This window comes from Brienomyrus brachyistius, chromosome 23, assembly GCF_023856365.1.
Source record: "Brienomyrus brachyistius isolate T26 chromosome 23, BBRACH_0.4, whole genome shotgun sequence".
Taxonomy (NCBI): Eukaryota; Metazoa; Chordata; class Actinopteri; order Osteoglossiformes; family Mormyridae; genus Brienomyrus; species Brienomyrus brachyistius.
In genome coordinates, this window is record NC_064555.1 from 8,838,560 (window position 1) to 8,854,264 (window position 15,705).

The 15,705-nt window shown below is 49.8% G+C and overlaps 1 protein-coding gene across 9 annotated transcripts in view; it reads right to left on the reverse strand.

The window, feature by feature from the left end:
• elmo1 (engulfment and cell motility 1 (ced-12 homolog, C. elegans)) overlaps positions 1 to 15,705 on the reverse strand; it is a 293,132-nt gene that overhangs the window by 15,694 nt on the left and 261,733 nt on the right. For 8 of the 9 annotated variants that reach the window (XM_048994304.1, XM_048994303.1, XM_048994300.1 and 5 more), the window contains 2 exons: positions 15,229 to 15,337; positions 4,828 to 4,964 (listed from right to left, as the gene is read on the reverse strand). In XM_048994304.1, coding sequence (XP_048850261.1) covers positions 4,828 to 4,964; positions 15,229 to 15,337 — 246 coding nt within the window. Of the gene's footprint in view, positions 1 to 1,230; positions 1,484 to 4,827; positions 4,965 to 15,228; positions 15,338 to 15,705 lie in introns of those variants that run through there. The other variant, XM_048994305.1, reaches the window with a different exon arrangement.

Below are 15,705 nucleotides of genomic sequence, written 5' to 3' on the forward strand. Positions count from 1 at the left end.
CCAGACTCAAAGCAGCATTTCCATAGGAAAGCTAATTTTAGACGATATAACACCAATGTTTGTGCTTTCCAACCACTATTTTTGATTTCACATACAATGACAGATCAGCAATTAAAATGTAACATTTTCTTAATGCATGTAGAAAATATAGAAATACACAAATGGCCCCCTGATTACCAACAACCTCTGAAAACAATGCTTCTCCATTACTGTTGGAAAGAGATTCTCTATCAAAACAAGATGAACAGATCAGTACTGTTGGACTCCGAAACACACACACACACACACACACACACACACACACACACACACACACACACACACACACACACACACACACACACACACATTTACGACCAAGCACTCTCTGCTAGAGGCAGGACCTCAGTTCTCCGGGTTTTTCCAAAGATGCACTGATCCGTTCCGGGAGAATAACAAATAAAAAAGCCGATTCAGGCTGAGGAATATATAAATAGATCAGTTGACTCCACCGCAGCAGAGGGATGGACCTGCATGGAATAAGGAATGAGCTGCCCGCGGCCGTGGCCAGCGTCCGCGCGGAGCCAATCCGACCGAAGCTGCCTTCGGTTGCAAGCCTCCGGCAGCACCGCGTGCAGGCTGACGGACAGAGACGCAGGGACAGAGCCTGTTCGGACCAAAGCCCCTGTGGTCCAAATGACCCCGGAGCCACGAGTGGCGTTCAGAGATAGTCGAGAGAGTGAATGATATGCGAGCCAACCTGTTTCCTGATGATCATATTGTTGCCAGGAATGGCGAAAAAAAAAAATGACGGAATTTACACCAGTGCAGATTTTTATTTTTTTTTACATATTTGTTGAATCACTATATAAAAAGCAATTTGATAAAAAATAGGCAGCCCTATGGTTTGAGTAGCACAGAAAGATGCTCTTAACCTTTAAGGCAAATGGAGCTCCGGGAATGGGGGTAAACAAAGAGGATGTGGTGCACGCTGGGGCAGCCGCCGCTACCAGGAAGGCAGAGCGCCACACACACACACAGCATTTTAAACTGCGTCTGTGAATAAAGGCGGTTGCTCAGTCAAAAGCTTGGAAACCTCAGCATCTGGCCAGACCTGAACGCCACCCTCCCCCTGACCCGCGCGCTCAATCCGAGCTGCAACAATAAAGCCTAATGAAACGACCATCGTTAGCCGCCCCCAGCCCCCCACCCCACCACCACATATCTCAATAAAACGCCTAATCTACTTACACGCAATCGCCACATCCATGTTCCCCCCCCTTGTCGCTCCAGTAATCACATGTCTAGGGGTGAGCACCGCAGACAATGGGGGCTGGGGCTGATCGTCTGAGAGGCGAGGCTGGGCGAGATGAGTGCAGAGCAGGCAGCAGATGGTCCCAGGCAGAAGCTCGCTAATGAACGCGGCTTTGAGCGCGGCCATGTGCCGAACACGCCCCGCGCTCCTGATGTCGGAATACGATACAAGCCCAGGAAAATAAGCACACAGCTCCGCTTATGTTTATCCAGGCTGCCACCGCTCTATTGGCCGGCCGACGCAGCAAGGCTGGCCAATCGCGGCGGCGCACTGACACACGGGGGGTGGAGCTAGAGGAAGATGGGGGACAGGGGGTGGGGGTGTTTGGAGGTAGGCAGGCAGCCTAAAAGCACTACTAGATCACTGTCACCGAGCCAGAACGTGGAGAGGCAGCCCGTGCTTGTGTGGAAGGGTGGCAGCCTGCTTCCTGGTGAGATAGGCAGGGCAGCCCCATCAGGCGCGAGAGCGACCCACCAACTGCCGTCTCCGAGGCAGTGGAGCAGTGATTAGGATGCGGTATCCATGGAGACCAGATTAAGTGCTGCCCGGCAGATTTGCAGGAGAGAGCGGCGGCAGCGGCAAGCAAATGCTCCTTTTGCTTTTTCTCCGCGGCACATCGTAAAACGGACCGGGCTACACTCTCGCGTTCACATGCTGAGGTGGGCTGAGCAGAAGGCTCACGGGGTCAGAGGAACGATGGAGCCGAGGGGCTCGGGAAATGGAGGTCGTGCAGACGGCCACGGCAAGAGAGGTGCGCTACAGGCCAACCCGGTCCCCGGTACGAGTGGTAAGTGGGAGGTGTATACCTGAAATGCCCACTGTGGTAACTACAGCTTAAAACGAAGTCAGCTTAACTAACGTTCATCCCCCCTCCCACTGTCAAATTCCCTCACACTTCATTTCTGGAATGATTATTCTGATCTCTATTATTAGTATCACTTCTGCTCTAGCGATTTCTCGACAGGATCCCATAGACATAAATGCTGAGTGTGGAAAACCAGTCAGTGACAGATGACAGGATGAACCCGCCCACTGGGGCCCCATATTCTGACTGCCGCTATTGCTGAAACGTACAAACATTTCCCCTCTCACCTTATGCCTGACACTGTGGTGTAGAGCAGGCATTTACATGAATCAATTTCATAAAATGTTCCTCCGAGGGCAGCCTTTGAAGCAAACAGGTTTATGACTCGAGGACCAAATGCTGTCAAGTGAAATATGATTGGAGGCTGATTTATTCATTTCTGATGCTGAACTATGAAATGGGCACTTTCATATCTACAGATATTACATTTATTAGTTCCTTTTATGTAGCTTACAGTCACATTCACTGGTGTATCATGACGTTTATATCCCATTAGATTTTAATAAGAGAAAACTGTGACCTATTAGAGAATAAACCACACCCTCCCCCTTTGCAGTCAGTGACCATGGCAACTTCCAAAGTACCCAGGCCTGAAATATGAATTATCTTATGATTAAGAATCAAACAGGAAAAAGCCCAGCACCCAAGCCAAGCTGCAATAACCATCTTAACATAACACATAAAAAACCTGCCCATTCAGCCAAATGTAGCTCACTGCCATGAGATCTTGGTGTCTGCCAAGGGCCATTACCCAGAATCCACGTCACTGCAGAAGAGCTGCCTTCCAGTGGCCACTCCGGAGTGTGACAGTAGCTGTTAAGGGGTGGAAATGGAACGGCCATAATTACGGTTTTCCAGATGGCGGGGGACAGGAGCCAAGGCAGGGCGAGACCTCGCCAGAGACGAGAGACAGGTGGAGCTAGTCTGAAATATTAAACAGTGCCACCGTATCTGGAACTGCAGAGTCTTGGCGGGATGATGAACGCACCTGGGACAGACTTCAGCGCAGAGGACGACAAGGGCTCACACGTGCTTATTTATCCAAGGTCGAAATACCCGGCTTGCGATTTGAGAAAACACCTCAGTCTGCAAACTGTAACAAAAAGGTATTGCAGGCAAGTGTAGGCAGGCAGGGAGCACTTCTGAAAAGTATCATAACCCACATGCCCTGCCCCCCACCCCGGAGAAGGCAGGTCATCCACACCGGCCTCCACACCCCTCCACTCCCCCATAAAATGTCACTTGACTCCATCCCTCTTTGCAATTTCATCCAGCTGTCTCCAGGCCAGGGCCTACCCATCATTCTGTGGACATATGGACATTCCCTCCAGCTTCCAGGAGGTCCAGGCTCTCAACAACAAGTTCACTAGCAGCCCCCCCCCCCCCCCCCCCACAAACCCCGCACCAGGTTTCCGGCTGCACCATTAGCTCCCCGTGAGACATGCACACAACGTCCGCAGTGACTGACCCAGATCTGAGCTATGAGCTCCTCCATCTGTCCGAGATCACCTAGACAAAACAGTGCGGACATCTCCATCCATCTCCATCCATCTCCTTCCAGACAGCCTGCAAAACCTTAGCAAGACTGCGACTTTTAAAGGTTCATTAGATGAGAAATTGTTTACCGCACGTTGCAGCTGACTCTACGAGACCCTGTGCTGAGCAAGACAGGAGGAACCCATCTTCTGCAGAATCCATTTAATTATCTGTCTTAGAGAAAAACAGCTGAAATGGCTGAAAAAGCCCCCCCCCCAGAGGGTACAGCACCACCACAAGACGTGGAAGCATTTCCGCATTCATACACACCCCATTCCATTCACGTGGGACACACAGCGCCATGAAGATTGGTACCATATGCAGGCCAACTGTATGGATCTCAGCAGGGTTGTCAGGTGTGACAGGGGTCACCAGGGCACACAGGGTGTTTAGAGACCCACCAAGTCAACAGTCAAATGTTCAACAACACCCCCAGTATGTATCTTTAAATGTGTACACTTTGTACTTATCACTGGGACATGGGATGGGCTTACCGAAAGGAAAGTTTGGTTACACCCGTGAGGACTCAGACCTGCCACACTAAGGCCCAACAGCCGGTCCCAAAAACAGAATGGAAAACATCCTAATTCTCATAGCCTTCCAGTCAGCCTCACACTCAGACAGCCAGAGGCCACTGTGCCTCTGGGCTTTTCCCTCCAACAGGGTCCAGCGTGTTCAGAAAGTAGCACTGACATGGATGTGAAACACGATTAAGCCGACAACACTGCGCGACACCGAGACAACCTTTAATTTGTCATCTCTCTTCACCACAAGCTATAAATAAAGCTACATAACAAGAACAGAACTGGGGTTACAGTTTGCTGAATGAGCTCCTTTTCCGATTAATGTCACCTTCGAGCTATTTTTTCCACAGTTCTATGTAACAACAGACGACACGCAGCACGTCTATAATGTGGATTTCACTCGGTTCACTGTTAAGAGGAGGCCTCCAGGACTGACGTACGCCAATTAAATATTAGCTTTCCGCAATCTCGCTCTTTCCTCGTCGGTTTACGTAACCTGCAACGTGGGTACCACCCCTCGACCGTTAATAACGGGGAAAATGATCCCGGCTGATATTATCGGTCGGCCAAAAGCACCAAATCAGGCACAGGCGCTTCCGCTTGCTTACCTTGTTGAAGTCCTCAGATGTAGCCCTCATCTCCTTCCAGGTCTTGTTGAGCAGCTGAATGCAGATGCAGAAGAATTCCTCAAAGGCGCGGTCGTGGGTGAAGAACATGGGATGGAAGTCACGGCAATTCTCGCTGGCTATGGTCAGAGGGGAGACATGGGAAGAGGTATGAGAGTCACGCAGCCGTAACACAGTTTGTCAGTCGAGCAGAGTGGCCCTTTAACGTTAGTGAGCGCCAGCCCAGCTTCGCACAGTCAGCTGTGAACCTGTCGCAGCTTTAATTATCCCTCTGCTGCAGGCATCTGTCTCCTAGCCACGTACCGCTTAACGCACTCCAGCGTTTTTTGACGGTGACGTTTTCTCCCCCCAAAACACGGCCGTTTCTGATTGTTACGTTACACGGTGCGTTAAGCATCCCCTCACAACCGGAAGAGCGGGTGAATGTACAAGCATCACCATTGAGGGGAAAAGGCACCGGCGTGATTTCTGGAAATCTGATGCTCCCCCACCGCATCTACAGGAACGTGCGAATGTGCAGGTCAAGGTTCATCCGGTGTCCCCACCCACAACCTCATGCTCTCGCCGTAGCAGGAGACAAGCTCTCTGGAAACTGGGACCTTCTAAAATAAGCATTTACCTGAAGACGCGCATGACAGGCGCCGTCTGGAGACAATAAAGCAAACGCCTCACTCCAGACATTTGCTGCATTAGCAAATCAACAATGTTTGTTATCAAATATATTTTTATAGACTATGAGAAAAGCACACCGCACAGAGGTGTGAGAAAACTAATGGCATGTCTCATGAGAGAGCATTACCTGTTCCCCACTAAAACAAATGTTTGACAAGACGTCTGATAAATTTTTCTACTACGGAGCCTAACAATCATTCTAATGGAACACATCTGAACGGGAGGGAATGAAAATTATTTCCACTTGTCCGTTTGCTCTTGAGGAAAAAAGATATAGCATTTGTTTTAAGGAACAGGGATATAATTCAGGCTTTCATTAATCAAGTATTATAAGCCTGCATTGTTCATCACTGAATTCTTAATTCATGCACTGCATTCTTAATGTTGCTGCTAGAGTTACCCCCCCACCCCAGTACCGCAGTCTATGAATACCAGCATCGTTTCTTCAAACTAAAAGGAAAAACACCTTTGACCAGCTGTCATGGGAATTACTGCACATTACAACACAATCAAGCTCGCAAATTTGTTATTTCTCAAAAGTTACCATAGTATTAACCGCCTACAAACCTGTTATAATTATCACCCATTACAGGTACGGCAAAGGAAAAGCACAGCTGAAGCGAGTTTGATGTCGAAGATTAATTACACACCTGTGTTAAACGTCAAAGAAGATGCCGTGACCCACGGACTGAAAGGAGTCTCGACAAAAAGTCACATAAGGTATTATTTGGGTATATAACAGCTATAGGTACAGACTACGGCACCAGGGCAAAATCGCCTGGGTCACAATGACACCAAGCCTGCAAGCAACCGGGGCCTTCATTTGCACAGACACGATCAGCCCAGACACCCACTCTACTTGACAGAAATAACAAGTCCAAACCGGCACCATCTGCAGGGAGTACTGAGACCAAGTTGAGAACCGATTCTCGGGTTCTGAGTGCCCGGGGAAGGTTGGAAGCGTTCATTTACCAGGTGATACAGGCATAGCCAGAGGGTGTAAAATAAGGATTTGACGTACAAAGAAACCGGGGTCTTAATCTGTAAGATCATACCCTCACTGAGGCCAATTGTGACACGCTGAGCTAGAAGCCAGGGCGGTTTAGTACGCATCACAAACAAATACAAGAGCTTTTATACCGCCTTAGTGGTACCATCACAACACACAGCATGAATCTTGGACTGATCCAATGTATAAAAAACACAGAACCAGAGAGGGGCTCGGTTTAATGGGAATAAGGGTCGTCCACAAAGCATATGGAAGCAACACATGCTTAGAAGGCTTGGGACTCCAGCTCCCATCAGCCCCCTTTCTAGGCTGTAATTAATGAACCTGGCCAGGTTTAGCAGGCTCGGGACTCCAGCTCCCATCAGCCTCCCTCTCTAGGCTGCAATTAATGAACCTGGCCAGGTTTAGCAGCTTGGAGCTGTCAGCACACGCACCGAATCCGACCCCAGACTGCTTCTCATCTAAGAAGCAGTCAGAGAGCCATGTCACATTTCCATGGCCAGGCGCCATTGGTCAGGCGCCACTCAATCAAGCGCCATCTTTGCGGATCTTTTGCCATCTGTCAGAGAGTTACGGGTAGGGGGTTGGACCCCTTTTGACGGTCCTTTGACATGGGAGACCAGGAGGCTCACGTAGCCTCCCGTATGCTGAATAATTACAACAGATAGTCAGAAAACATGAAAATGAGCTATTCTCCAGAATTTACCATTAGTATTGCATGGGTTTTAAAGCTCTAAACATAATTTGTCCTTCTCTATAATCAATGTTCTTATAAACAGTCTAACTATGCTTATTCCCAAGCAGTTAATTTAACTCTTTTTTACGGCGAGACGTCTGTTACATTGCACCACCAAAAGCACGGTCACAATATTCCATTTACATAACTTCATTTCACATACATTAGAAAATTTATTTATAATTGAATTCAGTTCCGTGCAATATGGGACCATCCATATAAATCCCAGGCTAGTATTCATTTATTTTTTTTAATGACAGAGTTAAATAAAGGCTTCGCAAATATTTTTTATCAAACAATATTAAGTTATGAGCCCGATTAAATATATTGCTTTGTAAATAAAACGCAAGCCTATCTCGCTTATAATGCAGAGACAATGAAACGCATAAGCTTTTCACGCTTCGTCCGGCTCATAAACCACGTTTGCGTGAAGGTTTTACTCGCTCGTGGTAGATGAAACCTCCTCTCTCCACCCCGTGCCCAAACTGCATCACGTCTGCGCATACTGGCCTGCCGTGTTCACACACTGATGAAGCCAACCTCAGCCAAGGCCATCCAAGTGCACTCAGTTATGCCGGGAGGGGGCAAGTCCCAAGAAATGCTCGTGACGGCTGTCAGATCCCGGCGGAGCCAAGGCCCAAGGGGGAGGGCAGATGAACAAGACCTGCACCAGAGTCACCTTGAAGCCAAACGGCATGACGAATGTGTGGTGAAAGGTGTCAGCCTAATTATAATTAATTCTTGGCTATGGCTGCCACCGTTCCTCCAGCGGAGACTGTCCGGGGCACGCAGTGCATCCTGGGAGACTGCCACCGGGGAATTCTGCCCCCGTCTGGAGGTCGGCAGGGCTGTGGTGACGTCGGGCGGCCGTGTCACGTGACCGAGGCATGGTGGGGTGCTGCTCTCGTGCTGCACAGGCCATGTGACCACCTGCTATTGCTCTGGGGTCATTTTAGTGGCTCAGACGTTGCAGTCTTTAGAACATCCTACGCAGCGGGTGCTTGGTATAAGAAGCAGAGGAGAGCTTTACGGCGCGCTAAGAGAACTGTGCAGGTGGGGGGGGGATTAGTGAAGCAGCTATACCTCTGTAAACAAGTTGACTCTCACTGTTTACTGGTTGATTTAACAAGCTGAAGTAGGAAGAAAGATAATGATCATCGTAAAATGGGGGAAGGGGCACCTGAGCATATTTATGTATTAAACTGCTGAAGAAATATCACACAGTAGGTCAGGTTAACCTTAAATGGCCGATGTGTCTCTGATGCACATCAGTCTTATAGCCCACACTGAAGCTACACCACCACCTCGGGTAGAAACGCTCTGAACCAGAAAGCGCCTCCTCTTTGGAACATTTCTACATCTACGGCGTGTCATTTGTTCCATATTCCTTTCCCTTTGGGTTAAAAAAGACCTGTCTGGACTGCACCGAGCGTGGCTGTTAAATCCCACTAGTCGGTGGGAGACATGGCGATTTCTCCCAGCTGGAGCATAATGCTAAATTTTACCCTTATATAAGCGGGAATGGAAGACGACTGTGCATTCAATCATTACCCAGGCGGGGGGCTGTTCCAAACAGGCCCAGTGCAACACAAGAGACAATAAATAACTGTGGACAGGATGCACTGGCGAGAGCCAATTCCAAAGCTAGCTCCATTTCTGCCCATGACTAACACCTAACACATCTTTTATATATGAAATCATCAGGCAATGTGCACAACGCTCTGGGCTCATCTACAAGCCGATAAAAGCCAACAGCTGCCATCTTGCAGAGAAGAGAGCATCTCTCAGTTTTTCGGCGTGGACACTTGTGAAGACGTCGATCTTGAGCAGGGTGGACTCGCTCGCAGACACGCCTGGCTGATGGCAGCGTGTAGCAACCCGGCAAGCTTGGGGCGTCCCGTAAATGCTGGTGTAGTGGAACGGGAGCAGGGTCTGGATAAACAAATGTGATTGGACGAAATCATGGTGACAGATGGAAAGATCAGCCAGTCGCGACTCTCGTGCGTACCCTGACCTACAGCACAGCACTCCCCGCTTCTCTGTGCTCCTTCCCCGCCTCTCTCCAACGAGGAATCAGGCCAACACATCTTCAAGAAACACCACATGCTGGATTTTAATAAATCAGCCGGGCGTCTGTCAGTTTGCCTCATGTAGACGCTGAACTATGACTCAACAGGCGAGGGGGGGGGGGGGCACATCTCTGCCCACTGCAATTCCAAACAATTTCTTAAACGTCCACGTCTAGCGGAGCAGCACGATGCGGCCAGATACATCAGGCTGATGGAAACGTCTCCCGCAGAGGCCTAGCGAGCGTGCAGAGCCTCCCAATCCTTAAGAACGAACATATTGTTTGATGCTGACATGAGCCCATGTGACCGGTGCACAAATAACACCCCAAACGGTGACTAGATGCTCGTGGGAGTCTAAACCGTGACTCAGCACGGTGATGTTGAGGGCGCTCCGCTCCGGAGTCCTGCAGCTCGACCGGGTAATGCCTTCCTGGAGCGTACCAACAATGCCAAGGGGGGCTGGCCTACCTATTTTCTGTTTAACAGGACTGGTAACCATTGATATTTGGTACGATTTCAGCTTTCTTTTGCAAACAAAAACGCAATCTTCCCAACTTAGGAAGAAGCTTCCAGCTTCAGCTGAAGATTAAAACACGTCACTGAGCCGTCGCATTACCAAATGCATCCCCTCCCACCTTCATGTCCGTCATGTTACTCACGTGACCCATTTCAGATCAGCTGGACGCAGAATGGAACACTGGCTGATTAACATGATAAGGAGTGACTGGCTCCGCACCCGTTAGCATCACTCATGTGCCGTTTGGCTCGACTATCTGCCCTGACCGGCCAGGTGTCCCGCTAACGTGCACCTCTTCATTAACGTTAATTCATGTCTATGTCGTAACGTGGAATGACTCCAAATGCAGGCTGCACACGAGTTTTGGCCAAAATTGTGCCCCAGTGTCATATAAAAAAAAAAAAAATACAAAACACCGCTTTCATAATCCAACCAAAGGTCGCGTTCCTGGTAAGCGCGTTAGAGGTGGGTGTCAGAAAAGAATCACATTAAAATAAAAATTGGGCGCTTCTCACCTTCAGTGATATAATTATCGTTGCTATAATTATCAGGCATATGGGAATTTATCACTTTGAAGGCAGTGCTAGCTTCTGTGTATGTTAATGTTACGTAAACACTGCTGGTGAGGAACGAGGTGGGTTCACACAGAACACAGACATATCCCAAATGTGGCCATTTGTGTCTGGCTTCTCACTGTGCAGGGTATAAATAATATATTATTGGGGGGGGGTTATTGCCTGGCCACTATATTATCCATATTAGTATACAAATTATTCAGTTACATTTGAATTATAACAATTATAGGAGAAGAGTTACAAAGATACAAACTAAATTTTAGCATGTGTCAGCAAACAACCATAAAAGGCTTACTTAAGTGAAGTTTTTCCTAATAAAATTGCAATTTTTAAACTTCTCAGCTTACACATCTGGATATTTTGTGGAAGCAAAGCATCCTGCTGCAGGCCTGTTTTTCTGAGCTGAGCCAGCAGCTTTCCATAACTGCTGCACCACCTACTGTTCCCTCCCTGTAACTGCACCACACATACAGTGTCAAAAAGCCAGACTGCTTCACATATCACAGGCTGGAAGTATATCACACTGAGAATATCACACTGAAAGCGCCTCACAGGACCACCGCGGTCGGTGTAATGGACCGGGCACTGTGTCGCAGCGGCGCTCGACGCCGGAGGGCTTGGTAGGTCCGGTTACGGGGCCGTGCAAACCGGCCGGCTCAAAGCAGCAGGGTCATTAAGCAGCTTTCAGACTGAAAAGCACCAAACTGCGGCCGACAGCTTTTATCTCCAGTCAAAATGGCCAGGTTTTGGGTTTCAGGGACCTGTGCGACCTTTACGGGGGGGGGGCTCTGGATTACAGTCCGCAAGACTTACAGGCCACCAGCTGGTTTCATTATGGTGCTGAATCAGGGTACGAGCTAAGACAATAAGGTGGGTGGGGGGAGCACAGAGACTGGCATGTGTTGGCTGTGGACAGACCCAGTGCCTGTGTAACTGCCGTCTTGCCCCTAACCATGGTGTAGGAGACATCATAAAGCGTTTGCTATTCCGAGCACCTCTGGGCCCACACTGGAGTCTCTGGTGTGATCGGTGAAATTTTCCACCCCCTTCTTCACACTAAAGGAGGCGTCTCGTCCAGCAGACGACGAGCTTCCTCTGTCTGCGTTCCCTCCGTATCCCTATCACCACGCCAAACACACCGACTGTGCTTCATGAGAGAGCGGCACATATTCTGAGCGACACTCGCTCAACCCGCTGTTTTCAAGCAGCGAGTCCCAGTAAAGAATCAGCTTGGGAACAGCACTGGCCCAGTGTAAACCTGTCAGGTTTGGGTGGGAAAACGGACAGTGGAGTAGCTCTTCTTGTCGGTTTAAAATCCCCTGAAGATGCGCTTTTCACCATCAGGACCAGAACATCCCATGAACCGTTCGCCGAAAACACAAGCCGTCTCCAATGCTTGGTCTCTTCTATATACGTTTCTGGAATGTTCTCTGAGGACCTGGGGACATTTCCATTTAGTCACGTCACGAGGCGGGAGAATCAGACTCACCACATTGTTAAACTGATTTAAGTCGGGGCGTGACGTGAAATAAGGTGAACCTGATTACAGCAGCCTCTCACCCTGGAGATGAGGTTACAGTTGAACCGCATGTGGCAGCAGAATGGAAGTCGCAGAGTTCACAGCAGGTCAGAGTGCCGCTTCAAAATGGGCTGAGCTGGATCCGTCAGTGTGGAGCCTGGGATGCCATTAGCGCCAGCCTTAAATGGACGTTTCAGGAGGTACCTCAGATGGCTGCATCTCGTACGGCTCTAATGGGCTTCGAGGCTGGGGGGTGGGGGTGGGATGGGTGGTGCTCACACCCACAAATACATTTCTGCGAAGACAACCCTGCCAAACAGACAACGCGGAGGCCTGCTCTTAAAGGCCAGCATTACTTTTTAATGAAGAAATGTACCGCGCCTCTGTTTGGGTCCATTTAACTCACTTTCGGCCCGGAGCGATAGCGTGCATTAGCCATCCCCTGGTGCTGCGTGCCCGTCGGCCCCCACCCGCGAAGCCTCCTTGAGGCCCACTTTGCGGTTCTAAAGCACCGCCGACCTCCCTGCCTCGCTCATTTTCCGTTTCCATAACTGATTTGTAAGTAAAGCCGTAATTTTCCATCGCGCTATCTATTTGCCCACATGGCCGCACTGCTGAGCATAATTAAGCGCAGCCCCGAAACACCCGCCAAGACTCATTAATACTTTATCAGCCTCTTACTCTCTACAGCCGTCTGCCGAGAAACGCTCCCTCGCTCATTCTATAGTTAAATGGGAGTTGGTGGCCATCGCTCACAGGCGGCCTGTCTCACCAGTCTGAACGCCTTTGTTCACCACCAGGACCAATGACCAGGTCCCCATGAGAGGTGCTACACACCTCCGCTCAGTCTCCATGTTTCTGACCATACTGACACTCGGAAGCTGACTAGCGCCCCCTACCCTCCAGGAGATCATTACGTCGATGGATGCTCAAACCAAGTAGGCAGTCTCACTAATCGCCACACCGCGTTAACCCCGCCTGCAGCGCGTCAACACAGTACAGTAATTACGCCCTTCCAACAGGCTGACCAGAGCCAGTGTACAGAGCCAGGCCCTTCCCTGGACATGGGAAGCATCAGGCTCATTACCCCACATTGGAACCCCTGCCATAACGACACGGGGGAGGGGCACAGGTCAGTCGCAGCTAGCGCCTCCATTCCCTCCTCGGCGGCAGCCTCCCTGCCGCCCCTCTGTTCAGCCACTCCGGACGGAAGCCACCAATACGACACTTAACAGCCATTATAGCGCAGCGTGGAAAGACAGCGTTCCGGTAAAAATCGCTGCCCCCTTGACTCCACGGATCGGCACTTTAACGCAGTCTTGCAGAAAGTTCCGCTGACCGCCAGAGCACACCGTCAGACCGCAAGAACAGGATTTGCTGGCTTTCCTTCACCAAATAAGCGCCCCCTACAGGCTGGAGGACTCCACACCAAGAATGCACCGTATGAGGACTGAACAGAGGAGAACAAAGGACAGTTTTTACAGAGTGCATACAGTGCTGTGGGGCGTTTAACACATTAACAAGATGTGCGGGCCGCTTGATCTGGAAGCCATTTCACATTATTTATGCATGCAAATCCAGGCTTCATAATGTAAGCTGAACCATGGAGGCCATTTTACACCAAATGCAAATACTACAGCGCTATAAACTGCTGAGCCCTTCCTTCTCAGAGGTTGCCGCACCTAATCTGAATACAGCACTCAGATTTATTAACCGTACAGCTAATTAAAAATAATTCTGATGAAACTGCACAAAGCTATTCCCACACACACCGGTTTGGGGGACTGAGATTAAACGTCAGCCAGCGAGCAGAGGCCACGTTAGTTGCCGCCGTTTCACATCCACCGCACGTCACATCAGGGATGTGTGTTTGTGTGGAGTTAAATCATAAGTTATTATGACAGCGTGATAGTTTCATTTCCTAGCCAGCTACTTAGCATGAATGCGAATAACCACAACAGACAAGCAGACATGCACATGCAGATGAACAAGAAGCAGCTTCTCTTTCTTCTCCCTTTTCTAATTAATGTGGACAGTCTCCATGAGCTGAACACTATGCACCCTGATCACCACCAGACAGTGATATTAACTTTTCCCGTCTCTGGGGTGCAAACGCGCGCCTTTATCTAACTCGGGGTCAGTCTAATTCAGAGCTTCAGCTGAATGAGTCAGGGTGAAGTCAATTTCCTCAGCCTGCACAGCTGAGGACAGAGGACAGGGAGGGAGACTGAACCGCCAATCGGCAGAGTTAATGTCTTTTTACTCTGTGAAAGGGACAATCTGTCCCCCCCCATGCTCTCACAAATGATACCGGTGTCAGTAAGGGAGGGGCAGGTGGGGCTGTGAGATGGTTATATTACCAAATCCCAGGCATGGAGTACTCCAGCCGATGAGCCGGACATAGGCGGAAAGGGGAAACTCTCGCCTCATTATTTATTGACTGACTCCGGTGCACTTATGGAGTATAACAGCCCGTCTATCCGGCCACCGAGGACAGCCATCTTAGCTGGAAGCCACTATTTTCAGCTCCCAGCTCAGGGGGTCACCTCCATTTACAAATGGCGGATGACACGGATTGACCTTTTCCTCCACAACACTGGTGTTCCAGATAAGGTGCTGTAGGGGGGGCGGGAGGTCATCTATTCATTTTGCTACCTCCATGGTGTCTCAGACAGGCAGCTCTGCGGGGGATGTAGCAGCCACAACAAAGGCCTACGGGTGAATGGTGAGGCGAGGTAGCAGGAGAGACCCCTTTCCACTCATCCAGACTGCACTCGCCTCTGAGGGCCCAACAGCCAAGCAGGAACGCAAAGCTCCACCTGGGGTATGGGAAACGGGGACCTCTGGCACAGAGGGGGGATCCGCAGTCATGGCGTACGTACGGAGGAGGAGGAAGACATTTTCAATCTGAAGGAGATTGGACTGAAGGATTATCATATTTTTTAGCCTTCCGGAACATTCCACCTTGGCTGTTTTCGCAGCACACAGGAAGTGTCTTGAATATTTGAGGGCCTAATATTTGAGAGTCAGGCCCCCATCAATCCACTACTTAGGCAGTCTTTCGGACAAGTACACTGGCTGTAGGGGGCTCTGCCGTTGGACCATCAGGATACTTACTGTGACCAGCTCCATTAAAAAAAAAAAATCATGTGTATCAAATGCAAATTTATGTCCCTTTATGTTTAGGTAAAAGCGCATGCATACAGGCAAACCAGCATGATGACATTTCCGTGGCCCCCGTCAGCCCCCACAGCGAGGTCCGCCCTGACCTCGGCTGGGCACTTACGCAGCTCTCCGACCTTGAGGATCTCGCACAGCATTTTGGTGAGCTCGATGCTGCTCCGGCCAAATGGACACTCATGCTTGTCCTCCCGGCTGCTGTTCTCTAGGACGATCTGCCGAGGAGATGGAGGTCAGCAGGGTCAGCTAGGCGATCCTCGCACGTGTGGCATAAAGCGCTACATGACGCTACAGAAACGCGCACACATGAAGGGACAGGAGACCCTGCAGTTTGACAGAGAACTTTATGCAGCTTTAGGGTCACATCAACACAGGTATGGTCACAGACAGCCTATGAAACATCAAAGATCCTCAAGGATTTCAGAATCGCACCCTGTATGCTATCTGGGATCACATCTTCAGATAGCTGGATAACTCATGTCCTGCCTGCTCGCGCTCTGTGGACAAATGCCACCATCGTGAACAAGTGTGTGTGTGTGTGTGTGTGTTTCACTCTGTGACCAGCCGTCTAACTGGACACCCA